Below are 26,791 nucleotides of genomic sequence, written 5' to 3'. Positions count from 1 at the left end.
GCGTAATGCCCCGTCGCAAAGTCAGCGACGAAAATCCAATTACGACGCAAAGATTGGCGACGAAACCACACATTCGTCGCAAAAACCGTATTTTCTGAAAAAAATTATTTTTTTATTGTTAGCGACGGAAAACTAATATCGTCGCATGTATTTGCTACGAATTTTGTTTAATTCGTCGCAAGTTCACCGAATCTGTGGGCGACGAAATAGTTGTTTCGTCGCCCGGTTCTATTTTTTTTTGCGACGAACACTGAATTATATTTCGTCGCAAACGTTTTTTTTTTTTGATTAATTTATTTATTTTAATTATTTTTTATTACAAATAAAATCCCCTGTTAAAAAAAAAAAAAAAAAAAAAACCAAAACCATATTTACTCAAAAATATTAAAAACCACGATTACCAATTAAATATCAAAATACAACACGAACATCAATTCAAAAATTACATAAAAACTTGAAACCATAAATGTATTAGTTCAAGAGGCACACTAATTTCATCTCGTTTTTATACTCCACCATTAAAACGCTCGAGCAAGTTGTTCAAAAGAGCTCGGGTTTCCTGCAATTGCTGTTCTAATCGATCAAATTTTTCATCTTTAACTTTATTTGTTTCTCGGTTTTCGTTCAATTGTTGTTCCAATCGATTCACTTGTTCGTCTTTCATTTGCATTTGTTCTTGCATTGCCTTCATTTGAATCTCCAGTTGAATCTCCACGTCTGATGGAGTCGAAGAAAATCTCGACTTTCCAATCCTTGTGCTTGAACTTTTAATTCCAAGGCCTTTACTCTTTCCCAAAACCTTTTCAATTGCAGTCGAGTTGGCCGTGCTTTCGTCACTTCCATCACGCATGGTCTCGTCATAAATTCGCTCCAAATCAGCCTGAAAATGATTATGTACAAAACTTTAGCAAAAAATTCGACAGCATAACATCTAAATACGAGCATACCCAAAAAAAATCCTTACCAGTACACAACAACAACTTGACATATTAAAAAAAAAAAATATCCATAGCCACACATCTAAACATATAAAGAATATCCATAGCCACACATCTAAACATAACCAAAACCATATTTACTCAAAAAAAAAATCCATAGCCACACATCTAAACATACTACCGATTGAAGAATATAATTACACTTTACTTACCGAAATGAGAAGTTGTTCAGGAGTTGCTGTCCCGTTATACGGCTCTGTCTCTCCTTCCTCACTAATAGATGGTCCGGTTTCCCTCAACGCATCAATGCCCATGTAGGCTTTCTTATACGTGTCAACCACGGTAGGATTTTTGCCAAACTTTTTAAACTAAAAAATAGATTATACAATAAGTATGTATTTTATATAAACTTAAATAAATTAAAATTATAGATTAAGCCACTTACATGATTATAGGACCAACTATTGATACTTGTTCGACCCCAATGGTGGTCTGTCGACACTTTCTTTCTTGAGTCCTTGCATTTAGTGGACTTGGACTGTGAAAAATATTGCACAAATTAATACACATAAACATATGAAAATATAATCATAAATTAAAATCATATTACCTTCCCATCATCCCCCGGAGTAGAAATAGAATGAAACTGATCACACAGCCTCTCCCAAGTTTGAGCGCTAATCCTATCCGGAAGATTTGCCTTAGCAGCTGCAAGGTTAGGCGCTTTATCAAAAACCGCCTTCAATCTTTTATTTTTTGCATCTTTCCAACGACAATTGGCCGTCTCGTTGAACCATTTCTTCGTAGCCTCATTTTCAGGAAGTTTCCACGTTACCTAAAAGGCATACAAAAAAATTCATAATTAATTGATAACAAAATAATTATAATAACTGAAATAAATAAAATAATTTGAACTTTCAAATACCTTAAATGCTCTCCACAATCCTTCGACACGACCCTCTTTCTTGTGCTTAGGCCATGAAATAGACGGATCAAAATTGTCCCAATGTGTAACCTCGTTACTAATTGCCACCGCCAACTTGTACCTCCCGGGTGCAACGGGAATACCCATACCGTCAAACTCCAAATCAACTATGTCGGTACTTGTAGACTCATCACCTATAGGCTCAACAGAAATGTCTTCCGTCGACATTGCTCACCTGAGAAAGCAAATAAGATACAATACAGAAATATATATACAAATAACAATAATAAATTATGGCAAATAAAATGATAACATTAAAACAAGTACATTACAATCCAAACAAGCTAATTAACAAGACTTCAAAAAAATATTAGAACAACAAAAATAATTATTCACTCTTCCATATCATCTATAGCATTTATGTCATTATTTATAGGAAGTATCTCATAACATTCATCTTCAACTACATTGAGATCATCAGGAGTCAAAGCAAAGTTGTCTCTTGGTTTAATAACAATCGGAACCACCCATGGCCTATCACGTGGATCATCAACGTAAAAAGCTTGCAATACTTGACATGGAAGAACAAAGGGACTTGCTTTTATATCTGGCTTTGTTAAGTTCACAAGTGTAAAGCCCAAACCGTCCGTCTTGTTCATGCGAGTATTAGCCCAATCACATTCGAATAAAACTACCCTCTTTGTACCTACGGCGAATGAGAGTTCAATAATATCTTTTATTACGCCATAGTACCCTACGTCTTCTTCTTTCGGAGATTTATCTTTGGAGTTCGCGAAAGTAGTTGTCTTTGCTTTGACAAAAACACCACTGTTTTGAGTTGAAAGAGACTCTTCAGATGACTTTGTGCGGAACATAAATCCTTGCACTTCAAATCTCTTGAAAGTCTTCACTCTAAATTGAGGAGAACAAGCTAAAGCTTTGATATCGTCGCTCAGTTCACTCTTTCCTTGCACCTATGTAGTCACCAATTATTCATTTTTACGTTTTAAAACCATTTACAAACTAAGCTAAAGTTAAACCAAACACTTACGTAGGATTGGAACCAATGACGAAATTCTTTGTCTTGTAATTGCTGAATGCGCCATTGGTAAGCAGGGTCACTTGTCGAGATTTTGTTCTTAATGGTCTCGAAGTGCTCCCTAAAATAATTGTGTTTTTTATTGGATGAAAATCAAATGAAAATAGTAGTAGTTTTAAGATTTTTATAAGTAACTTACTCAATGTACGGTTGAATTTCATCAGAGTTAAAAAGACAATAGTTGTGTGCCTTTTCCATTTCATCATAAGTAAGAGTTCTGTACTTAGATCGCACTTCATTGCCTTGTCTATCATCGACAGAAATGTTCATAGATGAACTTTCTGTGTACAATGAGCAAAAATTTAAGCACTCCTCAGTGATGTAGCATTCAGCAATTGAACCCTCGGGGCACTTTTTATTTCGGACAAATGACTTTAAGTGACCCAAGTATCTGAGATTGAAATAAATATTTATTAAAAATAAATATTTATTGAAGTAAAGAAATTAGATTTTTAAATAAATTAAGTACCTCTCTATCGGATACATCCATCTATAATTCACCGGTCCAGCAACCATTGCTTCATGAGCTAGATGAACCGGCAAGTGCATCATAACAACAAAGAATGCCGGAGGAAACAATTTCTCAAGATCACACAAAATTTTCACAATGTCGGAGTGCAGTTTTCGAAAATCTTCAATTGAGTTAGTTTTTGAACACAATTCTCGAAAAAAACTGCACAACTGGATTATTGTACTAGCCAACTTTTTTGGTAAGTCCACGTTACGGATTGCTAATGGAAGCAACTGTTGCATTAGTACGTGGTAGTCATGGCTTTTCAATCCCCCTATTTTGTCTTCACCAAAACAACGGGCTATATTAGATGCATAGCCGTTAGGAACCTTAACATTTGCTATAACATCACACACGGCCTTCTTGGATTGGGAAGACAACTTGTGATACTTTCCTAATTTTGGAACGAGATTGGGAAATCGAGGACCAGATTTGCCTGACGGTGGCTTTTTAATTTTTCCAATGTCCTCCTTAGCATTGTCGAACCCGTCATTTTTGCCAAGAATATTTAATAACCACCTAAGCAATAATTCACCGACATTTTTCTCAATATGCATGACATCAAGATTGTGCCGAATGAGATTATCTTTCCAGTACGGTAATTCAAAGAATATACTCCGTTTTCTCCATTGGGAAGCTCGATGCACTGTTTGGCCTACGCCAAATGTAACATTTATACCCTCCGTTTTTGATAACACCTCATCTCCTGAAGGCGGAGGTGGAGCCCCGTCTTCAGAAAAACGACTATGACCCATATAGCACTGTTTGTTAGACTTGTACAAACGTTCAGACACAGTATTTTCGGCACAACTTGGGCAAGCAAGATAGCCACTTGTACTCCACCCCGACAAGTTACCAAGCGCAGGGAAGTCGTTGATAGTCCACAAAAGTGCGGCTCGCATATTAAAATATTGCTTGGTGTACGAATCAAAAGTTGTTATCCCAGAACCCCACAACTCATTAAGCTCGTCGATCAACGGCTGTAGATAAACATCAATGCCATTTTTCGGGCCTTTAGGACCAGAAATAAGCAATGACATCATCATATTAGAGCGTTGCATGCACATATTTGGTGGTAAGTTGTAAACCATTAGAATTACAGGCCATGTGCTATGTTTGCTGCTCAATGATCCAAAGGGATTAAAACCGTCAGTAGCCAAGCCAAGCCTTACATTTCGAGGGTCCAAAGAGAATGACTCGTGCTTCTTGTCAAACTCTTTCCAAGCATCAGAATCAGCAGGGTGCCTGAGAACGCCATCGTTACATCGAGACTCAGCGTGCCATCTCATGTTAATTGCTGATTTTTGACATATAAATAGCCGCTTGAGCCTCGGAATCAATGGAAAGTGTCGCAGAACTTTTTTCGGTACCCTTTTGCGCTGAGAGGTTGAAGAACTCGGTTGGTTTTCTACTGGATTCTTCCATCTTGAAGCATTACACACTTTGCATGCATTTAAGTTCAAGTCATCCTTCCAAAACAGCATGCAGTCATTCTCACACGCATCAATCTTGACGTAACCACACCCCAATTTACCGATGAGCTTCTTAACTTCATAAAAAGAGTCGGGTATATTTAAAAAATCAAGTTTTCTCATTAACTGAAGGGTTTCAGTAAATGTATTATCACTCATCTTGCCACGAGACTTAATTTTGTAGAACTCCATGACAAAAGAAAGTTTAGTATATACCCGGCATCCATCATAAACGGGGATGCACCACTCTTCAATGAGGGTACGAAAATCATCAGTTTCGGGGTTGGGTTCTTCGTGCAGATCTTCTTGATCGTGATGATGATCGTGATGAAGACACGCATGCAGTAAGTCTTCCATGTTATCACGTACATCAACAGGTTCATTTGAAATTGCAACTTCGAGTATTTCTGTATGATTAGTATTGTTCATTTCATCGCCAATGTATTGTTCTTCGGACTCTCCATGCAGAGTCCATCGGCGTTGCCCATACATCTTATCCCAACCCCTCCAAAGTAAATGTTTATGAACGAATTCACGATCCCCCCATTTACGACACTTACAGTCTCTACATGGACATCTTATTTTATTATCAACGTCACATCTAGCGAAGGCAAAATCCATAAATTCCACACAACCATTTTGATATGCTGCTAACCGACGATCACCTAATAAAACCCAACTCCTATCTTTTGGCATGCTTTAATTAACAAGATTACCTAGAAATTGGGAAGGATCACAATTATTAAAAGCAATTTTTCAAAATTTCATAATTTAGCTTTACCTTAGGATGTGATTGTAATTTACCCTAATTTAAAGCAATTTTTCAATATTTTTCCGAAAAGGTTTATTTATTTATTTATATATTTTATAGTCATAATTAGGAGTGGAAATCGGACGGATCGGATCGGATTTGGGTGTTTCGGAAAATTGTTATCGGAATTTTCGGAAAATCGGAAATTTTCGGAAATCTTCATTTTCGGAATTTTTTCGGACATTTTCAGTTATTTTTCGAAGATTTCCACAATGAAACATACATTTCCGATTTGGGTAGTATGTTTCCAGAATTTTCAGTTATTTTTCAAAAAAAAAAAAAAAAAAAAAAAAAAAAAAAAAAAAAAAAAAATTCCACCGACACAGTAGCAAAGCAGACAAAAATGAAGAAAGAAACATATATACACATTCACCAAAACACACACACGCACAACAGACTCACAAACATAATTCCGAACAACGGTTTTTCCGAGCAAACACATAACTCCGAGCAACATAAATCCAAGAACAATTCGCATAATTCCGAGCAACAATAATTCCGAATATATCCGAGCAACACAGGCTCATCAAATCAACATAAAACAAACAAACACATAATTCCGACAAAAAACCTAAAAATAGATCGATAATCGAACACCCAAGTAATTTTGAACATAAACAAAGAAACATTTAAAAAAACATAAAATTACCTTGAAATTGGAGGAGTAGCGGCAGAGGGCTGGCGGCGGACGGCGGATGGCTGTCGGCAACGGCGGAGGGCTGGCGGCGGAAGGCTGGCGGCGGACGGCTGCGACGGCAAAGGAATTGGGGGCAACGGCTGGATGACGGCGGGCGAACGGATGTCGGCGACGGGTGAGCAGCAGACGGCGGCGGCGGGCGGGCGGATGTCGGCGACGGCTCAGCAGCAGACGGCGGCGGTGGGCGGCGGTCGGCGACGGCAACGGCGAGGGCAGATCGGAGGAGATGGAGAGGGGGAGAGTTTGAGAGAGAAGGCCGGGAGGAAATAGATCTAATTAGGGCCTGATTGAGTAATAAGTCAATCTTTGCGACGTTTCCTATTTTCGTCGCTAATATATCCGAGAACTAGCGACGAATTCAATAATCCGTCGCTACTAAATGCGAAAAAAAAAATTTGAGCACATTTTGTGCGACGATTTTGTTAATATCGTCGCCGGAATACTAAAAAAAAAAAAATTACTAAAACTGTTGCGACGTTTTTACCTTTCCGTCGCAACATATAAATAAATTACAAATAAATGGCAACTCCGAGCGACGTTTATGAACAAACGTCGCAACGTATATTTTTTTTTTTTTTTTTAATAATATTTGCGACTAATCCGCCTGTTACGTCGCAACATCTAAAATATAAAATCACAAAATATGTAAAGTAGCGACGAAACACTATTTTCGTCGCCACAAAAAATATTTTTATTTTATTTTTCCCGTATTGGCGACGTTTGTATACTTTACGTCGCTTGCTAGCGACGCTTATCCCGAATCGTCGCTAGGGTTTTAAATTAAAACTTGATAGCGACGATTTAATCACAGAAACGTCGCAAATGTGCGACGAAAACATAACCGTCGCGAAAAAAAACGTCGCCAGTGTTGCATTTTGGCCTAGTGGACATTCTTATCTATAGCAAAAATCTGGATGATCATGTTGTGCATTTGAAATCCGTTTTACATGCTCTTAGGGAAGAGAAGTTGTATGCTAATTTGCAGAAATGTTCATTTTGCACGGATAAGCTTGTCTTTCTTGGTTTTGTTGTGAGTGCCCAAGGTATTCAGGTTGATGAAAAAAAGGTTCGAGCTATCCAAGAATGGCCAAGTTCGACATGTGTAGCAAATGTTCGAAGTTTTCATGGTCTTGCTGGTTTCTATAGGAGGTTCGTGAAGGATTTTAGCACTATTGCAGCACCGATGACCGAGGTGATAAGGAAGAATGTGGTGTTCAAGTGGGGGGACGAGCAAGAGAAAGCATTTCAATTAATTAAGGAGAAGTTAACCAAAGCTCTTTTACTTGCTCTACCAAATTTCGCGAAAACATTCGAGATCGAGTGCGATGCTTCCAGAGTAGGCATAGGCATTGTTTTGATGCAAGAGGGACGACCGATTGCATATTTTAGTGAAAAGTTGAGTGGGGCAGCCTTAAACTACCCGACTTATGATAAGGAGCTGTATGCCTTGGTTCGAGCTTTAGAGACATGGCAACATTATCTTTGGCCTAAGGAGTTTGTGATTCACACGGATCATGAATCGTTGAAGCACTTGAAGGGACAACACAAGCTGAACAAGACGCATGCCCGATGGATGGAATTCATTGAGACATTTCCTTATGTCATCAAATACAAGCAAGATAAAGAGAACATTGTGGCTGATGCATTGTCTCGAAGGTACACCTTAATCTCTACTCTTAATGTAAATTACTTGGTTTTGAACAAATTAAGGAGTTGTATATTCAAAATGCTGATTTTGGTACTGTTTATGAAGCATGTGAAAATGGTGCATTTGATAATTTCTATAGGGATGAGGGATTCTTGTTTAGGGAAGATAAACTTTGCATTCCTATGTGTTCTATACATGAACTACTTGTGCTTGAATCGCATGGGGGAGGTCTTATGGGTCATTTTGGTTTCGAAAAGACATTACACATGCTGAAAGAACATTTTTATTGGCCACACATGAAGAGAGATGTTGAGAGAATTTGTGGTAGGTGTGTTACATGTCGTCAACCTAAGTCTTGAGTACATCCCCATGGTTTATACACACCATTGCCTATTCCCAATGAACCGTGGATTGATATTTCTATGGATTTTGTGTTAGGTTTGCCTAGGACAAAACATGGTAGGGATTCCATCTTTGTTGTCGTTGATAGATTTTCTAAAATGGCGTATTTTATACCCTGCCACAAAACTGATGATGCGTCGCATGTTGTTGATTTGTTCTTTAAAGAAGTTGTTAGATTGCATGGCATGCCTAGGACAATTGTTTCTGATCGTGATGCGAAGTTCTTGAGTTACTTTTGGAAGACCTTGTGGTGTAAGCTAGGAACAAATTTATTATTTTCTACTACTTGTCACCCACAAACTGATGGTCACACTGAAGTAGTAAATAGGACTTTGTCTGCCTTGCTGAGGGCTATTATCAAGAAAAACATTAAAACATGGGAAGAGTGTTTACCACATGTTGAGTTTGCATATAATCGAGTTGTTCATTCTGCTACTAAGTTTTCACCGTTTGAAATTGTTTATGGTTTTAATCCTTTGACTCCAATGGATTTAATTCCACTACCTTTATCTGAGAGTGTTAACTTGGATGGAAAGAAAAAGGCTGAACTTGTGAAGCAGATTCATGAAAAAACAAGGCTCAATATTGAGAGGAGAACATAACAATATACCAAGCAAGCGAACAAGGGACGTCGCAAGTTGGTTTTTGAACCTGGAGATTGGGTCTGGCTGCACATGAGAAAAGAACGATTTCCAGTACAAAGGCGTTCTAAGTTGCTGCCAAGAGGAGATGGTCCTTTTCAAGTTCTCGAGCGAGTGAATGATAATGTGTATAAGCTGGACTTGCCAGGTGACTATAATGTTAGTACAACTTTCAATGTTGCTGATTTGAGTAATTTTGATGTAGGTGATGATTTGAGGACAAATCCTTTTCAAGAGGAGGGGAATGATGGAGGTCTGACCAGTAGTTGGCAAGATGATCCAATCCAAGTCCCAACCGAACCAGTAACGAGGAGTCGAGGCAATTCAAGGAGAAGATTGTTGCATTGATCCAAAATGTCTTAACTAAGAAAGCTTCATTCAATGGTGATAAACAAGGCTGGATTATGCATATTCAAGTGGCGGAGTCACTGGACAAGTGTGGGAACCATCCGGGCTAAAGATCAGTCCAAGTAGAGAAAATAAGAGCAAACAGGATGAAGACCAAAGCCAACCCTACCTTAAATTCGTGGGTTCGTCTCTAATCAGCTCATATTAGTGTTTTATGGGCCTATTCTATTAAGGCCCTCTTTAATTTCGTGGCTCACTTGTTTAGAGCCTTTATTAAGTAGATTTAGGGTTTTATTTTCCTTTCTTGAAGACCAAGTTTTGGGGGATATATATATGCCTTCTTATTCATTGTGAAATACAACTTTGATCATTAATTAAATCGTGAGATTATTCTCTCTAGTTCTTTAAGAACTTTTCGAACATATCGGAGGATTCAGTACGTTCATCTGACTTATCAATCAATCTTCCATAATTGATTGTGGCGTCTTCACATACCAAGGTTCTTGTCTCTTTATAGACAACGGGTCGCGGTTCCACCCTTTGATTCCTTCTTTTGGACGGTCCAGGATTTGATATCCGAAGTATTGATATCGGGTCTCGTCACATGGTTGGCGTGGTTCGTATCAAAGTGGACTCTGAAGCAACCGTGGATATGAGAATAGCTAAAATACCGCTTGCAATTAATGTCAAGGTTGGTACTTCGCTCCATTATTTTTCCACCAAGATAAAATATTAAAATTATGGCTTCTTTATAAAACATAATCCTTTAAGTAATGATCGAACTCTACTTTCCCATCTCCAATACTTCTTTGTCTACTAACAAGCATATCATAATCGTAAAGAAAATCACCTCCAAAAGATTGATTATCAAGCGAGGACACTGATACGTGCATAAGTTAGTATAAATATTTGTGGATAATTAGTAGATAATTAGTAGAATTAGTCGTGCAAAAGAATAGGTCTTATTAGTTAGCAGAAGTGGAGTGAGGTTATTCCACGTACTGCACAATTCTAGGGAATAGAGTAGTTGTTGCTTTTAATTATAGTAGTATAAATATAGAAGAATGTAAGGAAACGGGGATATGAATGAATTAATACATAACAAATTCTCCTCTTAAGTCTTCTTATTATCTCTTTTTTTCTAATCTCCTCTTATTCTTTCAAATTCTCGTTCCTAAAAGTCTTGGAACATATCAGTGGTATCAGAGCCACATTCCATGGAAACTCGGAATAAATCCAATGCCGAGTTTCGCACTGAGGTTTTCGAAATCCTTGTCAAACATGAATACAATTTTTGATCAAAGACACAATACCCTCCAAATTGTCCTCAAAGAGATTCAAGCTCTACGGGCTTCTTCTGCACAACATAAAGTTCCCAAAAAAAATTATGTCAACCCCTTTGCTGCGGGAGAAACATCACAAACAGTCAAGCAAAATAAAACCATAGCTATAACTCGCACACCTCCAACTCTTTTTCCAAACACAAACCTCAAGTTGCAATTTCCAAAGTTTACCAGCTAGGATCCAATGGGGTGGATATACAAGGCGGAGCAGTGTTTTGAATTTTAAAATATCCCAGCCGTGCAACATGTTCAACTCGCTTCCTTTCATCTTGAGGGGATTGCCTTGCAGTGGCACCAATGATTAACAAAATTCCGAGGACCCTTGTCGTGGGACGAGTTTTCAACCACTCTTTTAAGCCGCTTTGGACCGACCGATTATGAAAATCCTTCTGAATCTCTCACCCGCCTCAAACAAACTACAATTGTTGCTATGTACTAGGAGGCTTTCGAAAATTATCCGACCAAGTGAACGGTCCTCCGGAAAAAAAATTAATCGGTTGTTTTATTGCAGGTCTTTTCGATGAGATTCGTCTAGATGTGAAAATTAAGCAGCCTAATTCTCTAATAGATGCGATAGGCGTGGCACGACTTGTGGAGGAAAGAAACATGCTTCAAAACCCACAACCCTTCTACTTGCAAACTACAACAACAAACTTGAGAGTCACAACTACTTTCACGTCCGGTATTCTAGGCGCCTGGTTCTGAGGAGAGACGAGAAAGGCGACAGCCTTGGGCCCTCGATTTTTTACGAAATTTAGAGGGGCCCGATTTTGAAAAAAAAATATTTATATTATTTTAGAATTTATTCATAATATTATTATTAAAGGACATTTGTTTTCAAACTAAACTTTACCTAATAAACTAATTTTTTTTTAAAGAATATCTAAAATAAAACATAAAACCATGAAGAAATATTTTTTTTCTTTCTATTTTCTGTTTTTACGCAATATCCCCTAACCTTTTTGTCTTTATTTTCTTACCTTCTCTCTCTATTGTATTTCTCTCCACTGCCTCACCCACGTTATTTTCTCTAACAAACAAATTGAGGCCTTCAATTTTTCATCATGATCAAATACCCTAAGGGCTTTCATATCCCCCAAATTTTAAATTTCTAATCTTCAATTCTGGATTTTGAAACCCCAAATTTCCACTCATCTCTTAAATTTGAAACACAGATTACACAAATTTCATTCTTAAATTCCAAAATTCAAGTCACCAAATTTTTTGATCCTGATTTTATTACTTTCTCTCAATTGTTGCTTTCCTACATTTCTCCGACCTCTACCCGATTTAAATCGACAGGTGGCTATAGGCTACATCGCACCTCCCCAAATTCTAGTCTTTTTCATTATTTGGTATACCATATATATATATATATATATATATATATATATATATATATATATATATATATATATATATATATATATATATATATACTATGAAGGACTGATATTTCAATATATTTCTTGTGTTGAAAGTGATATTTTCATTATATTTTGTAATTTATAATACATATTTTGATGTGTTATTTTCTTGTTTTGGTACAAAATTTCTTACTGTCGTGGTCATGGGTCCTACTCCTAGAGTATATCCTTCTGGATGTGAAAAAAGAAACACGAAGGATAAAAGAGACGAACTTGATCGATCTATGAAAAGAAGAGGAGGTTTGCATAGATTTTTTTATGCCGGACAAGTTAATAATATTGAAATAGTCGAAGAATTGGTGGACGAGGATGTGAATGATAATGAAACAGTGGAGTAGAAAATCCAACTGTAGATGGCAACCAAGAAATGAAAACAACCAAGGCTGGAATTGATAATGATCCACTAGTTGAACAAGTGCTGAGTGAGCAAGTAAGTGATGATCCAATAAAATGGGACAAACTTGATGTAAAGACAAGAGACTTTTTGGTAGAACGAGACCCTATAAGAGATGTGTATGATGATTTTGAGTACCCTCTTGACGATTCTTGTAGACATTTCTCTTCTACACATTACGTCCGACAATTTCCAAATGGAGAGAGACACAAGAGAAAGTGGTTAGTTTATTCCAAAATTGCTGATAAGGTCTTTTGTTTTTGCTGCAAATGGTTCAAGAATGAGTCAAAGCAACCACTGGTTTTAAGGATTGGAAAAATCTTGCTCATAGATTACATAATCATGAAGGCAACATCGACCATATTATGTGTATGAGTAAGTGGATCGAATTGGAGATGCGGCTAAAGAAAAATAAAACAATTGATAAAGGTTTGCAAGAGCAAATTAATAGAGAGAAAGATTATTGGTGGTTGATTCGAATAATTGCACTTGTGCGAACTCTTGCACAACAAAATTTGGCATTTAGAGGAGACAATGAAAAACTTCATAAAGATGGAAATGGAAATTTTTTGAAGTTCATTGAAATGATTTCAATGTTCGATCCCATAATGCAAGAGCATGTTCGAAGAATTGAAACAAAAGAGATTCATTATCATTATCTCGGTAACATGATTCAAAAGGAATTGATTAATTTATTGGCTGGTGAAGTCAAGAGGGCTATCGTGGAAAAAAAAAAAAAAAAAAACAAAATACTTTTTTGTTATACTTGATTGTAGGCCTGATGTAAGCCATAAAGAGCAAATGACTTGTGATACGATGTGTGGATGTTACTGTAAGCCCAATAAAGTTGAGGAGTTCTTCTTGGAGTTTCTGAAAGTGGATGATACAATAGGACTTGGCCTTTTTAGTGAACTAGAAGAGGTATTAGATTCTCTTGACCTAGACATCCATGATTTATGAGGTCAAGGTTATGACAATGGGTCGAATATGAAGGGAAAACACAAAGGTGTACAAAAGAGGTTACTTGATCGAAATCCAAGAGCTTTCTACATGCCATGTGGTTGTCATAGTCTGAATCTTGCACTTTGTGATATGGCTAGCTGTTGTCTCCAAGGTAATTTTTTTGGGGGTTATTCACCGAATATATTGCTTATTTTCTGCTTCAACAAAGCGGTGGGATATTATGAAGGCTAATGTTATCGGTCTTACTCTTAAACCATTGTCCCAAAAGACGATGGGAAAGTCGTATTGAAAGTGTGAAACCATTGCTACGACAAACCGAAGAACTTTGAAATGCTTTACTTGAGTTGGCACACAACGATGAAGATGGAACAATAACTAGTAAAGCTGAATGTTTGATCATAAATGAATTCGAAAACTTTGATATTTTGATGAGTTTGGTTATTTGGCATAATTTATTATTTTTTTTGAATAATGTCAGTATGACACTTCAAAATGAAGACATGCATATGGATGAAGCTTTGCGGCAGTTGAAATGACTCATCATTCTTTTTGAAGTACAGAGAAACATCTTTTGAGAAAGCAAAAAAAAAAAAAAAAAGCTCTGGTCATTGCGACAATATTGGGTGTTCAACCCGTATTTCGGACGAGACGGGTAATTAAAAGAAAATGGCAATTTGACGAGAATGAGAATGAATACACACCCCAGTTAGCAGAAGAAACCTTTAGATTTGAATTTTTCATGTTTGTTATTGATCAAGCTCTTACTTCATTGAGACAGAGATTTGAAGATTTCCAGAAGTTTGAAGGACAATTTGGATTTTTGTTAAATTTAAAGAAGTGGAAATTGGAAGACGACGAATGACTGAAGGCATCTTGTGTTAAGCTTCAATTTTTTTTAAACACGATATGGAATCTGATATTGACGGGGAAGATTTATTTCATGAACTAAGGGTGCTGAGAGAAATTCTACCGAAAGAAGCAGAAACGGCAGTTGGAGTGTTGAATTACTTGAAAGCGATGAATGGTAGTTTCCGAATGCATGGGTTGCTTACATGATACTATTGACTATACCAATCACGATTACCTCTGCAGAAAGAGATTTCTCAAAATTGAAATTAATCAAGTCTTACCTCCGAGCAACCATGAGCCATGAAAGACTAAATGGATTAGCTATATTGTCCATTGAAAAAGATTTGACAGAAAAACTTGATTTCAGTAGTTTGATTAGTAATTTTACAGCTCAGAAAGCAAGAAGAGTTATTTTTCAATGATATCATAACTGTTTCGAGATTATTTATTAGTTTTTTTTTTACTACAAATATTTTTAGTACTTATTTTAATTTTAATATGGTGTCACTAAAAATATAGCATGCATTCATTTTTATATTAATTTAGCTAAATATACAAGGGGCCCCCATTTCGACTCATTTCACAAAGTTCGCCTTGGGCCTCCGAAATCCCAGGAACGGGCCGGTCTAGGCCCTCCACCCACCATTTCAAGCACTGCACGAGCTACTAATAATCCAAATATCTTGCCCCCCACATTTACAAAAATAAATGGCCAAGAAGCTCGTGAACGAAGCCAAAAAGGCATGTGCTACTATTGTGACGAAAAATTCAAACGAGATCATCGTTGCCAACGACCTCAATTCTATATGATCGAGAATGTGCACGTGGAAGATTTCTAGTCAACCGACCCTCCAAACAGTCCAAACGATCCCATACATACATCAAGATTTTATCCTTGAGGACAAGGATATTCGAAGCGGGTGGGAATGATACGTGCATAAGTTAGTATAAATATTCGCTAGATTAATTAGTAAATTAATTAGTAGAATTAGTCATGCATAAGAATATGTCTTATTAGTGGCAGAAGTGGAGTGAGACTTATTCCCACGTACTGCACAATTCTAGGGAATAGAGTAGATGTTGTTTTTAATTATAGTATTATAAATATAGAAGAATGTAAGGAAACATGGATATGAATGAATTAATACATAACGAATTCTCCTCTTAAATTTTCTTATTATCTCTTTTTTTCTAATCTCCTCTTATTCTTCCAAATTCTCATTCCTAAAAGTCTTGGAACATATCAGACACTGGAACATTAATACCCTTCTTCTTGGAGTTGTAGTCATCAAACAAATCATAACAAATGTCCTTAACTTTACTGACTTCATAAAAAGAATCATGTTATAATTTTTTTCCAAACAAATATTCCACCGATTTCATCTTGAATTGTGGAGCCAGTATTGCTGCAACTCCTATGATGCCATCAATCACTTTCCAATAATCATTAAACTTTTCTAAGATGCTTAATGCTATCTTCCTAATCATATGTAGATTTTCACCATTCAGTCAAATGTATTTTAATCTCACAGATCTTAGGAAAAAACATATTAACAGTAGGATAAGTAGTACCATGAAACAACTCGGTTACCTTATGAAATAAACCTAATTTCTCGCAAATGTCAGCTAAGTCCACTCATCATCACTTGGCATGAAATTGTAGAGTTGCTCATGTTGCTTCAACCGGAAGAAAACATCCTTATACACCAAAGCGGTAGAAAGCATTAGATAAGTTTGTTGATTTTAAATGCCTATGAAAAATCACTCGTTCTATTCAGACATATTACTTGTTACGACATTAGGTGTGGTAACAGAATTCTTGTGTTGTCACAGTAATAAACCTACTAAAAGCAGAATAAAGAACATAAGAATTTAATGTGGTTCGGATACAAATGTACCCTACATCCACGAGGACTTGCAAAACTAGTTCAGATTTAAGTGTACATTAATAGGACTTAAGAAAAATACTAAAGACTCCATCTTTATGTAATATGCCGTTCTTGCACACGACTCGAACTTGTCGATATTCAAAGCAATTCCTCCATCCGCACTCTTGGACTTCCTCCAATGTTGAACTCCCTTCAAACGGCGATCGACCTCTCCCGAGATCTTTTAAGCACTTATCCCGAAACGCCGATCTTCTTTATGGTCTGGTAGAAGAAACCCGTTATGTTGCCACACCTGATGTGCCGATAGGGCTGCAGCACGGGCTGCACCCTTCAAAGCCTTTATGATTGGATTTTTCTTCTTAAAGCTCCATGAGACTCATATGAGGTTGAGGGCCTTATATAGGCATGAAATCACCACCCTAAACCTAACTTGAGCCCTAAGAAATCGATTTAACTAGGTAATAGAATCCTAGTCGATTTCTACTTCTATTCTAGATAAGTACAAAAGATACCTAACTAGAATATAATACATGAAAATAAATCTAAGTCCTAATAACAATATTACAAGAATAAGACTCTAATTAATTCCAAAATAAACATGGAAAACAAATCTTTGCCAATCTTTAATTTCCACGTATGGCGGATTTCTTCAATCTTCACTAACATAAATCTGGCGCCAACAAAGTTGAATTCAAAGGTGTTTTTACATCAAGAACTAACACCTAAGTACAATAAACACGCACTTGTCTAGCAACTTCTTCAAACTTTTGCCTTCTCTTTGTTGATTTAATCCAAAAAACAACAGCGTCACACACTTTTTCAATACAATATCTTTGATAATCACCAAACCGTCTTGAACAATCATATTTAGAATATGAGCAGCACAACGCATGTGTAACAATGATCCATGCAAGATCAATGAAAATAGCTTCTAATTAGAGAGTATCATTAACATGGCATCATTGGTGCTATAGTTGTCCACAATAAAGGTGGATAACTTTCGTTCAACATCCCACTCTAGCAAACAATCCATACGAACATCCGAAAGAACTTCACTAGTGTGAGATGGCACATAAATAAACCTATGATAAAATTAAACATAAGTTAATTAAAATAATTTATAAAGTGAACTACAAAGTATATATAAGAAATGAATTAATGTGAAAATGAATACCTTGTCACATGATTCTGTGAAACCTAATAATTATCAATATAATGGGTAGTGACGACCAGGAACCCTCTTTTCCTATTGCTTGAAGTCCACATATCTGTTGTAATTGCAACCCTACTTTTATTTTTCTCAATAAATTTCATAACCTTCTCTTTTTTCTGATCCATGGATTTTAAATATATCCCTCTTGATTGTGTTTCTAGATATCATCTTAAATAATAGTTGAAGAGTACAAAAAGTATTTTTTGAAACCAATATAATCAACAATACTCAAGAGAAACTCATGCAAAATTATTATACAAGCGAGCTTGTATCTAGCTGCCTCTTGATTTAAAATGACCAGCTGTCAATCCCATATGACCATCTAATTTATTTTATTTATTTATCAATATCTTTTGCCTCATGTCCCTAATGTCTTTATACTTTCTCTTCCAAAATGTAAAAATAAACTCACAACGAATTACTGAAAAAATTATAATTTCTTTATTAAAAAAATTGCACCAAATTATTTGATTGATGGATCTCCTATTGTCATTAGGGAAAATATTTTGTAGAAATATTTAGAAGAAAATATAATCTTTAAATAGCTGAATAGCTGAATCCATGAAATTTATGAGAAATATAATCCACAAAATAGCTGAAGAATTATTATTTTTTTGTGTTTTGTAAGGAAAAATAACTCAATATATCGATGAGAAGTATTTCTATTTTTGCACTTTGTAGTTTTAAAATGATTGATGAATATAAAAAAAATGATTTGAAAATTAAATCAGGGAGCGCATCTAGTGGCGAGTCCAGGAATGTGTTACAACTAAATTTTCAAGGGGTAAGGGGGCAACACCCTTGAAAAAAATTAGATATTTTTTTGTGACAAAATCAGAAAATAGAAAAAAAAAAAGAAGAAAAAAAAAAGAAATTAGAGTGTTTTTGCATTATTTTGAACTTTGAGTGGACTAATTAAACAATTGGATTATTATTATTTTTTTTCATTAATTTTGATTTAAGGTGGACTAATTATTAAAAATTGAATGAACTTAATAGATATATAAATATAACATAGTGGGAAATTTATAAATTGATGGTGGACTTGAGTCCACCCTGCCAAAGGGGTGGACTCGCACCTGAGTGCACCATGTATAATTTATTGTATTCCAAAGTTGCAAAGTGCTACTAATTTTTGTCGAGGATGCAAAATACCAAAAGTTAATATTTCAAGGGTGGAAATAGGGATTAAGCATAAGTAGGCTTATAGGTAATTCATAATTGTCCCAAAATAGAAAGATGAGAGACTAATATGTGCCAATTGATATTAATTGTAAAAGTTGGGCAAAAAACAAAAAACAATTGTTTATAGGCTGCACTTATTTACAATTTCAAAATTTCTAAGCGCAAGACCTTACTTCATGCAAGACCAAAATATAAATAAATTTACTAAGAGTAAGACTGGAAATTACAAATATGACCCCAATATTTATTTTGATATTATTAATTCAAAAAATGCCTAATTGCTATTGCAAGACCAAAAAAATAAAAATGAAAAATGACTATTCTTCTTCACCAACAAAACCCAACCTCTTCTTCTTCACAAAAAAACTCTTTCATATTCTCCAAAAACCCTCATCAAACAAAACCCTCAAATCTTACTAAAACTTGAAAAGAACGACATTATGGACACACGAAACATTAATATGGATGATTCTAAGGTCGAAGAACACAATGAGATAAGAAATGTTGTACTTTATTTAGCTTTGTGATCGTTTTTTCGTTTTTCGAAAATAATTTCGCGTACACAAAAATTCGACGTTTACAGGTCGATATTTAGCAATAAAAACGACATTACAACGTCGATTTTCTCAGTTTCTGAAAAATCGACGCCAGCATGTCATTTAATTGCTAAAAATCGACACACTGATGTCGAAAAAAATGCAAATAATTGACAACAACTTATTGTCGAAATTTAGTGAAAATTTTGACACCAATGTGTCGAAATTTTACAAAAAAATCGACAAGTACATGTCGATATTTTAAAAACCACAATTCCTTCAACAATGGGGGTGGAATCTAACCCTAAAATCATACCCTATGCTCTAAATGGACTTGTGGCGACTGTCGACTGCAACGGCGACGGCGGTGGTGGTCGACTTCATCGGCGACGGCGAATCTGCAAATAGTTCTATTCTTCCCTCCTTCCCGTTCTTCAATTGTGTTTGGTTTCTTTTTTCTTTTCTTTTTTTTTTACTTTTTTTTAATTTGATCTTGCAAGAGTAATTGGTGTAATTATGTTTATATTTTACTAAGGTCATTATAGTCTTTTTACACTTAATTTAGTATAAAATTTTATTTGGTCATGCCCTGAGTAAATTTCGGATTGCATATAGTGGTTGCCCTTGTTTATAAGTGGGAGGAGAGAGAAGAGCAGCATCTCTGCCAAAAAAAACAATGGCGATTTCAGCTGAATCCATCACTCTCTGTCTTGTAACCTACGAAACCACCAATGGCAACCCGCCAAGAATCCCATTCCTAAATCCCCAAACCGCCCAATCATAAAATTTTAGTATTTTATTCACTCCTCTGTCATCTTGTATATAATAATCCCTCAATCCAATCGCTTACACATTGGATTGATCATTAATATACATTATATATATATAAAGAAAAACCCTAGATGCGTTCGTCGTGTGTTGATTTAATCGCCACCCACCCACCCACCCACCCCCACTCACTCACAGTCGGTATTATATTGGAATCTAGTCAGAAATGCTTTCGAAAATCCGATTATTGAAGTTTTCAGTGGGCTTCTCTTTCTCTTCTCCTCAAAAGAAGTATTGTATTCCGGAAGTAGTTACATTTGCTGCAAAGCTTCGATCGCAAATGGGTTCGGCTTCGTATGCCACGTCATCTGGTTCAAGTTTGCTTTTCCGACAGCTTTTTGAGAAGGAGTCGTCCACCTACACTTACCTCCTCGCCGATCTTTCTCACCCTCATAAACCCGCTCTGGTATTTTTTCTTTTTTCTTTTTTTTTTTTTTTTTTGAATTTGAATTTCAGGATAATTGGATTTTTGCATTGTGTGTAGGACTGAATTGTGTATTGGTAGCTCTTTCTATTTGATACGGATTCATTCGTCAAATTGGATTAGAATTGCAAAATTAGAATTTTGAATTTTAATATAATTGATACGGAACGTCAAATTGGATTAGAATTTCGAATTTTAATAAAATTGATACTGAGTATCAAATCGGATTAGAATTGCTAAATAACTTTTTAATTCCGAGAAGAATTTCGAATTTTGATAAAATCTTTAGCGTTTTCCCTATTTTCTGGTGGATTCCGAATGTTCTTTTGTTCTCTATGAAATTAAATCCTCTTTCACATATTTTTATTTTATTTTTAATTTAAATTACTTATGGAATTTGAATTTACTTGGGTAAATTATGTATTGGAACGAAAACGAATTGCTCTCTCCTTCAAGACTGGTGGTGGTAGATAATTAAATTATTGTAAATAATAGATTGCTGGACCACTTCGAGAGAGATATATATGATGGTGCAGAATCACAAAGGTGATAGATAGTACAATTTCGTGCTTTATTTTCGTAACCTTTTCGTTTCCTTTGACAATAGAAAATTAAATCAATCTACTGTTACCCAAAAATAAAGCACTTCAGTTTTGGATTTACAGTGGGGCAGACGATTCGAACTTTTCATAACTCACGATTAATAAGAATTTAAACATTTGTTATATTGCGTGGTTGGATTTTTGTATTACCCACTGATGTAATATTCTTGATACAGTTGGTTGACCCGGTGGATAAGACCGTGGATAGGGATATTTCTCTCGTTAAAGAGTTGGGTTTGAATCTCATTTATGCAATCAATACTCATGTACATGCAGATCACGTCACCGGTACTGGTTTGCTTAAGGTTTGTCCTAACTTTATTTTCATTTTCTCTTTTGTATTTATTACTAGTTCTAAAGATTTATTGCGTATTTTATTTTGCTCGATAGATCAAATCTTATGTTAGCATGCATTCTCTACTAAAACCCGTTTCCGTGTTGACATGGCTGTACCCTGCAGAGCAAAGTTCCGGGATTGAAATCTATTATTTCTAAAGCAAGCAATGCAAAAGCGGACCTCTTTGTTGAAACTGGTGATAAAATCTGTTTCGGTGATCTCTTTCTCGAGGTAAATGAAATGAATTGCTATGAAATACAAATAGAGTATTTTGTATTATCCTTTTATATCACATACTTGTATCTTCTTGCAGGTTCGTGCAACGCCAGGTCACACTCAGGGTTGCGTTACGTATGTCACAGGTGATGGACCGACTCAGCCTCAACCAAGGATGGCTTTTACGGGTGATGCTTTATTAATTCGTGGTTGTGGTCGGACTGATTTTCAGGTATCGTTTGGTTCATGAGAATCTTTTCAAACTTAAAGTCTAAGTTGTCTTTTTCTCGTCACCTCGATTCTTGAACAATCTCTTTCATGCATAGGTGCTGACTATGAATTCAGTATATACAATAAGACGATATCATTCATTCCCGCTTTTAGAAACTTCGATTCTCAGTCTTGAGAATTCATATGCACAATCTGTCTAGAAATTATTCTCATTTAGTCGATTTGTCCAAATTTCGTTTCAGTAATACTCGTTTCATTATTCTCACCCCTGTTATTTTTTTTTTTTGGTAAGGGTGGAAGTTCTGAACAGCTTTACAAGTCGGTTCATTCACAGGTAGGAATGCAGATGAAATATATTTTCATAAAATTGTGAATTTAAATTAACACTCGTCTATTCGCAATCTGCGTAACTAACGCTCGTTTGAGAATTTGCTCAAAAAACAGATCTTTACATTGCCTAAAGACACATTTCTGTATCCTGCTCATGATTACAAGGGGTTCTCTGTAAGTATACATATAAAAATTACGTTACTTTCTTGATGCACCGAACGACTTCAGTTGCTTACTATACACATGCTGCTCGTGGTTTTTAGGTGACTACGGTTGGAGAAGAGATGCATTACAATCCCCGCCTTACAAAAGATGAGGTGATTCCGCGGCTAAAAATGAATAATTTTTTCGCCAACTTCGTCATTTTAATAAACAGTTGTTCTTCCATCTCACTTCTGAAAAGCAAATCGTAATTCATTATTGCGCTATAATCCGATTTGTCGTTTTTTGCAGGAAACATTCAAAACCATCATGGCAAGTAAGTACTTTGGCCGTTGTTGAGTCTCTGTTTAATTCAATGCAAAGTTTTGTCGTATTATATATCGTAGCAAATAACTAATAAATTAAATTTAAAATAATACAGATTTGAACTTGTCGTACCCAAAGATGATAGACGTAGCAGTCCCTGCTAACATGGTTTGTGGTTTGCAAGATATTGAATCCAAAGGCTCGTAAAATCTTGCTCCAGAGGTAATGCCTGCCTGTCATTCAAAAGTCGAGTAATTTGTGCAAAATTGTTATCGGGAAAATTGTGGGAATTGTATTTACAAGTGTTGAATAAATTTGCCTTTTAGTCTTTACAAGGAAGGGCTAACACATTTACTGTACTGTGGTAAATATGTTGTTACTGAGAAGATAAATATCCCTCTTGACTTTCATCTCTAAATTAAAAGAACTCTTGCAACAGCTGTTTTTAGGGGTAGAATCAACATGTTTCGGGGAATATTCCGTGAAAGAATAAATATTCCTTGGAAAATCACACTATAAGGGGGTCAGTGTAAGACGGAAACAAATGTCGGTTGATTTGGTAATTACAGATAGGTGGGGGTGTTTTTCGCGATTTAGCATAAGTTGAGGGAGGTTTTTGTAATTTAACCTCAAATGATCTTATAAGTAGTCATTACAAAAATGTATCAAACAAAAACAAACTCCGGGCTTCATTCCACAACGAGAGAAGCTCCAAAAACGAGAAGTCGTTGAATTGACGGAGGTGAAGAATGGGGATGATTGCATTTTCAGTCTCGATGCTTAACACCTAAAACGATTTTAGTCTTGAACGTGCATTTTTGTTTTTGCACTTTTGGTCATGTTGTCACCTTTGGTGGGTTAAATTATATTGAATTATCGCTCACGTGACGTGCACGCGCCGCCCAATTCTCAGCCTAGATAGACCACAAATTCATCAAACTTATTTTTTTCCCCAATTTCACACACCAAACCCCTAAAATCTCATTCCCCAAATCTTTATTCTCTCCCACTTCAATCTTACCATCCGCATATTGAGGGTCGGGGCTGCGAAATTCTGAAATAAACGATCGGGTTGGAGAACTTACTTCAATCGAGGATTGGAGGTTTCAAGATAATAAATGCTCCTAAACTTGCGATTTTGACTTATTCGACCTCGATTTGCGGATTAGAAGATGGAGTTTGGGAGGGGATAAATATTTCACGAAGAAGATTTAGAGATAAAGTTGAAGGATCTCCTTCCTCTTCCTAGTTTCAAATACTTCAAACTTGTAAACATTCACCATTTAACATCGTATCAGCGTCTGCTCCAGACTCGATAAAAAAGATTCCACATTTAGAAGTTGTAAAAAGCAAGAAGTAGTCCAATTTCGCATTCACCAAACATATTCGAATAAAAAAAGAAAAGAAAGAAAAAAAGAGATGAAGTAAAAAAGTCTTTCAACAAAGTTTCACCGAGAAATATAAGAACTCTCCACGCGGGTTTACGGCAAATCAAGGTCGCCGTCGTTTTCATCATTGACCTTCGAGAAGCTCGCCACGTCATCGAAGAAGCTTCCGAATCGAACATTAGCCCTACGCGACTCATTGCCAAGGGTATTCAGGTAATCTTCATAGTTGTCCATCATAGGGCGATGGTGATGAAATCCCCATTTTCTCCCTCCCCCATCCTGCAGCAACTCCGACCATTCCGGAGAGTAACGATCAACGGCACACTCTGGCATAGGTGGAAAGAGTGGCAATAGAGCTGGTTTGGCACTAGCAAATAACTGATGATCTTCCTCCTCCATTTTAGAATGATGTATATTCATACCTGAAATTGCTTCTGCCACTCCCCTGTTCTTTCTAACTCCACCCTGAGGCTTCTCGGAAATCAAATTTATTGTTCGACATCAATTAGACATATAATCGTCGATTATTAACATATGACGAAATGTTGAGAAAATGTGATAGTGCACAAGAATAGTTTATTTAATTACCTCAACTAGTAGATTCAGATTTCCATATCTCTCAGCTCCAAGTGCTTTGATTCTGCTCTCATTTAGCAATCTGAAAGAAATAATAATAATAATAATAATAATAATAATAATAATAATAATAATAATAATAATAATAATAATAATAATAATAATAATAATAATAATAATAATAATAATAATAAAGTAAAATATAATCTTTTGAATTAGAAATACTTCGGATAGAAAAAAAAAATAATGAAGAAATTCGTACTTATTCATGTCAAATGCCTTTGAGATTGAAGATCCCTGGCCTTCCATTAGGGTTGCTGGTGGCAATCGCTCGTCGTTCCGTTGGCCTAAAACTTATCGAATTTAAATGCACAAAATTAATCACTGAAAATTAATTTAGAAAATGGAAGGCTTAAATACTAAACTCATTGTCTCAGTCATGAATAGTAAATATTTATGGTTTTAAAGAAAGTAAAATGCTTTCTTTGCTGTCACTTACCGAATGCGCAAAAAATCAAATTTTTACGAATTAATCCTAATGGTGTAAAACGTAAATAGTTGTAATACATATACATCTGCTAAAACGTACAACAGGGCTATCAATCGCCACCATTCATTCATCCACACTCACCGATATGGATCGATGTTAGTGTATTTTTTTATGTAAATGAATGGTGGCGATAGATATATAGCCGGTGTAACATGAAATAAACTGCACGGTCATAATTTTTTATTAGCAGACTAATTAATTATGAAAAAAACGTACAATAATCCGCTGCCGCGGGTACGAATTCCCTTCTCCATAATCTTCTTGAAGTCTTGCCAAGCCTGAATTTCTGTAAAAAAATTAATGAAATTTTGTGAAGAATTAATTAGTAACTGGAATTACTTAGCTCCTCCCATATATATATATATATATATATATATATATATATATATATAGAACCTGTAAATGACTCTTGAGGTGGTAAAGAGTGAGTCCTGGCACCCCCATTAGATTCAAGATTGCTTTAGGTGTTGCCTCTGCAAATTTAAATTTTAAATTTTTTCATGAAACAATTATTATTATATATTCGAAAGTAAATTTAAATTTACATTTTTTTAAAATTATTTTTTACTTTCATCAAATAAGCTTCTGCATGCACATAAAAAGCAACTAACTTTTGAAACAAAAAAGAGAGAATTTTTGTTGAGAATTTTTGTTAAGAATTTAATATAAATATATATTTTTTTATTTCCAATTAAAGAACACACACACACACACACAAATACAGCACAGCACACACACACACAGCTCAAAATGCAAGAAACATGCTAGCTAGTAATTAATTTGCACCATTCACATCAAATTCACCACACATTGAAGAAAAGAATTAATTAATTTAATGATTATTAATTAAAAAAAAGGGGAGGATTAAGAGAATGATTAAGTACTATTTGCTCCACCGAGTTCATCGACAGCCTTAACAAACTGGTCGTGAAGTTCTTGCGTCCACCGCAGCCTCGGCCTCGGATAAGTAGCCTGATACATATCGAAATCGATCTCGCTTTGACTATAAGTTTCCATCGCAGCCGGTGCCGCCGCCGCATGCGGAAGCAGATCGTAACCGCCAACTGCCTCCTCCGCCTGAATTTCGCGGCGGCGATTAATCTCATCATCACCAAACATGAATTCCCCTCTTCCACCGCCGCCGCCGGACCACCACCAAGAAGTGCTCTCCGTCTCTCTTCGAGTCGACGCCATTATAAGATCAATGGTGGTTTTGAATAAATGAAAAAATGGAGTAATACTAGGGTAGCTGTTTTTAGTGTGTGAAAAAACACACGTTTGTAAGTAAATGCGTTTGGTGGGGAGGTGATGTATGCATGCAGGTGTATGTATACGTGGAGGGGTAATTTGGGAGGGCTTTTTCTTTTCTTTTTTTTTTTTTTTTTATTTTTTGTTTTTAATTTAGAGAGAGTTCAAAAAAATTAAACCGATGGATGGTTTGTGAGGTTGTCTGTTTCCTATGGAGCAATTTAAGGTTTAACTGATTCATTCAATTTTGTGGATGTCTTCGTTATTAATGTGTATTGAGGTGTGGGCCCTTTTTTCTGATT

At 35.8% G+C, this 26,791-nt stretch overlaps 3 protein-coding genes across 5 annotated transcripts; 1 reads left to right on the top strand and 2 right to left on the bottom strand.

Annotated features, from left to right (window-relative positions):
- Positions 1-370: 370 nt before the first annotated feature.
- On the bottom strand, positions 371-6,493 carry LOC105954342 (uncharacterized). The gene is made up of 6 exons (XM_088811918.1): positions 6,406-6,493; positions 1,864-2,098; positions 1,549-1,773; positions 1,384-1,476; positions 1,151-1,306; positions 371-880 (listed from the first exon to the last, which is right to left on the bottom strand). The coding sequence occupies exons 2-6, from the start codon at positions 2,089-2,091 to the stop codon at positions 506-508; spliced, it is 1,077 nt and encodes a 358-aa protein (XP_088668044.1). The 5' UTR covers positions 2,092-2,098; positions 6,406-6,493; the 3' UTR covers positions 371-505.
- A 13,424-nt stretch (positions 6,494-19,917) lies between these two features.
- GLY3 (glyoxalase II 3) lies at positions 19,918-23,137 on the top strand. Its single transcript, XM_012991358.2, has 9 exons — positions 19,918-20,525; positions 21,322-21,450; positions 21,606-21,713; positions 21,796-21,930; positions 22,222-22,263; positions 22,374-22,433; positions 22,523-22,576; positions 22,713-22,737; positions 22,843-23,137. The coding sequence occupies exons 1-9, from the start codon at positions 20,286-20,288 to the stop codon at positions 22,932-22,934; spliced, it is 885 nt and encodes a 294-aa protein (XP_012846812.2). The 5' UTR covers positions 19,918-20,285; the 3' UTR covers positions 22,935-23,137.
- Positions 23,138-23,937: 800 nt separating this feature from the next.
- On the bottom strand, positions 23,938-26,533 carry LOC105966928 (uncharacterized). 3 transcript variants are annotated; one of them, XM_088811654.1, is made up of 6 exons: positions 26,126-26,533; positions 25,638-25,714; positions 25,458-25,527; positions 24,954-25,044; positions 24,704-24,773; positions 23,938-24,586 (listed from the first exon to the last, which is right to left on the bottom strand). In XM_088811654.1, exons 1-6 carry the CDS (start codon positions 26,433-26,435, stop codon positions 24,209-24,211), a joined length of 996 nt encoding a protein of 331 aa, XP_088667780.1. In that variant the 5' UTR covers positions 26,436-26,533; the 3' UTR covers positions 23,938-24,208. The 3 variants fall into 3 exon arrangements, with proteins under 3 accessions (XP_088667780.1, XP_088667779.1, XP_012846958.2); XM_088811653.1 differs by having other exon boundaries at positions 24,071-24,580; positions 26,126-26,523; XM_012991504.2 differs by having other exon boundaries at positions 24,071-24,586; positions 24,954-25,038; positions 26,126-26,522.
- Between the last annotated feature and the right edge of the window lie 258 nt (positions 26,534-26,791).

This window comes from Erythranthe guttata, chromosome 13, assembly GCF_056151865.1.
Source record: "Erythranthe guttata isolate IM_541 chromosome 13, IM_541, whole genome shotgun sequence".
In the NCBI taxonomy this organism is placed as follows: domain Eukaryota; kingdom Viridiplantae; phylum Streptophyta; class Magnoliopsida; order Lamiales; family Phrymaceae; genus Erythranthe; species Erythranthe guttata.
This window is presented reverse-complemented; position numbering and strand designations above follow the sequence as displayed.

Bases quoted from the DNA above. Each gene is read 5' to 3' on its own strand.
- GLY3 (XM_012991358.2), top strand. From the start codon at position 20,286: ATGCTTTCGAAAATCCGATTATTGAAGTTTTCAGTGGGCTTCTCTTTC. The intron at 22,434-22,522 runs GTAAGTATACAT...CGTGGTTTTTAG, and splicing joins ATGATTACAAGGGGTTCTCT to GTGACTACGGTTGGAGAAGA. The intron at 22,738-22,842 runs GTAAGTACTTTG...AAAATAATACAG, and splicing joins ATTCAAAACCATCATGGCAA to ATTTGAACTTGTCGTACCCA.
- LOC105954342 (XM_088811918.1), bottom strand. From the start codon at position 2,091: ATGTCGACGGAAGACATTTCTGTTGAGCCTATAGGTGATGAGTCTACA. The intron at 1,477-1,548 runs GTAATATGATTT...TATTTTTCACAG, and splicing joins CTCCGGGGGATGATGGGAAG to TCCAAGTCCACTAAATGCAA. The intron at 1,307-1,383 runs GTAAGTGGCTTA...TCTATTTTTTAG, and splicing joins ATAGTTGGTCCTATAATCAT to TTTAAAAAGTTTGGCAAAAA.
- LOC105966928 (XM_088811654.1), bottom strand. From the start codon at position 26,435: ATGGCGTCGACTCGAAGAGAGACGGAGAGCACTTCTTGGTGGTGGTCC. The intron at 25,715-26,125 runs GTACTTAATCAT...TTAAATTTGCAG, and splicing joins TGAACTCGGTGGAGCAAATA to AGGCAACACCTAAAGCAATC. The intron at 24,774-24,953 runs GTACGAATTTCT...TATTTCTTTCAG, and splicing joins AAGGCATTTGACATGAATAA to ATTGCTAAATGAGAGCAGAA.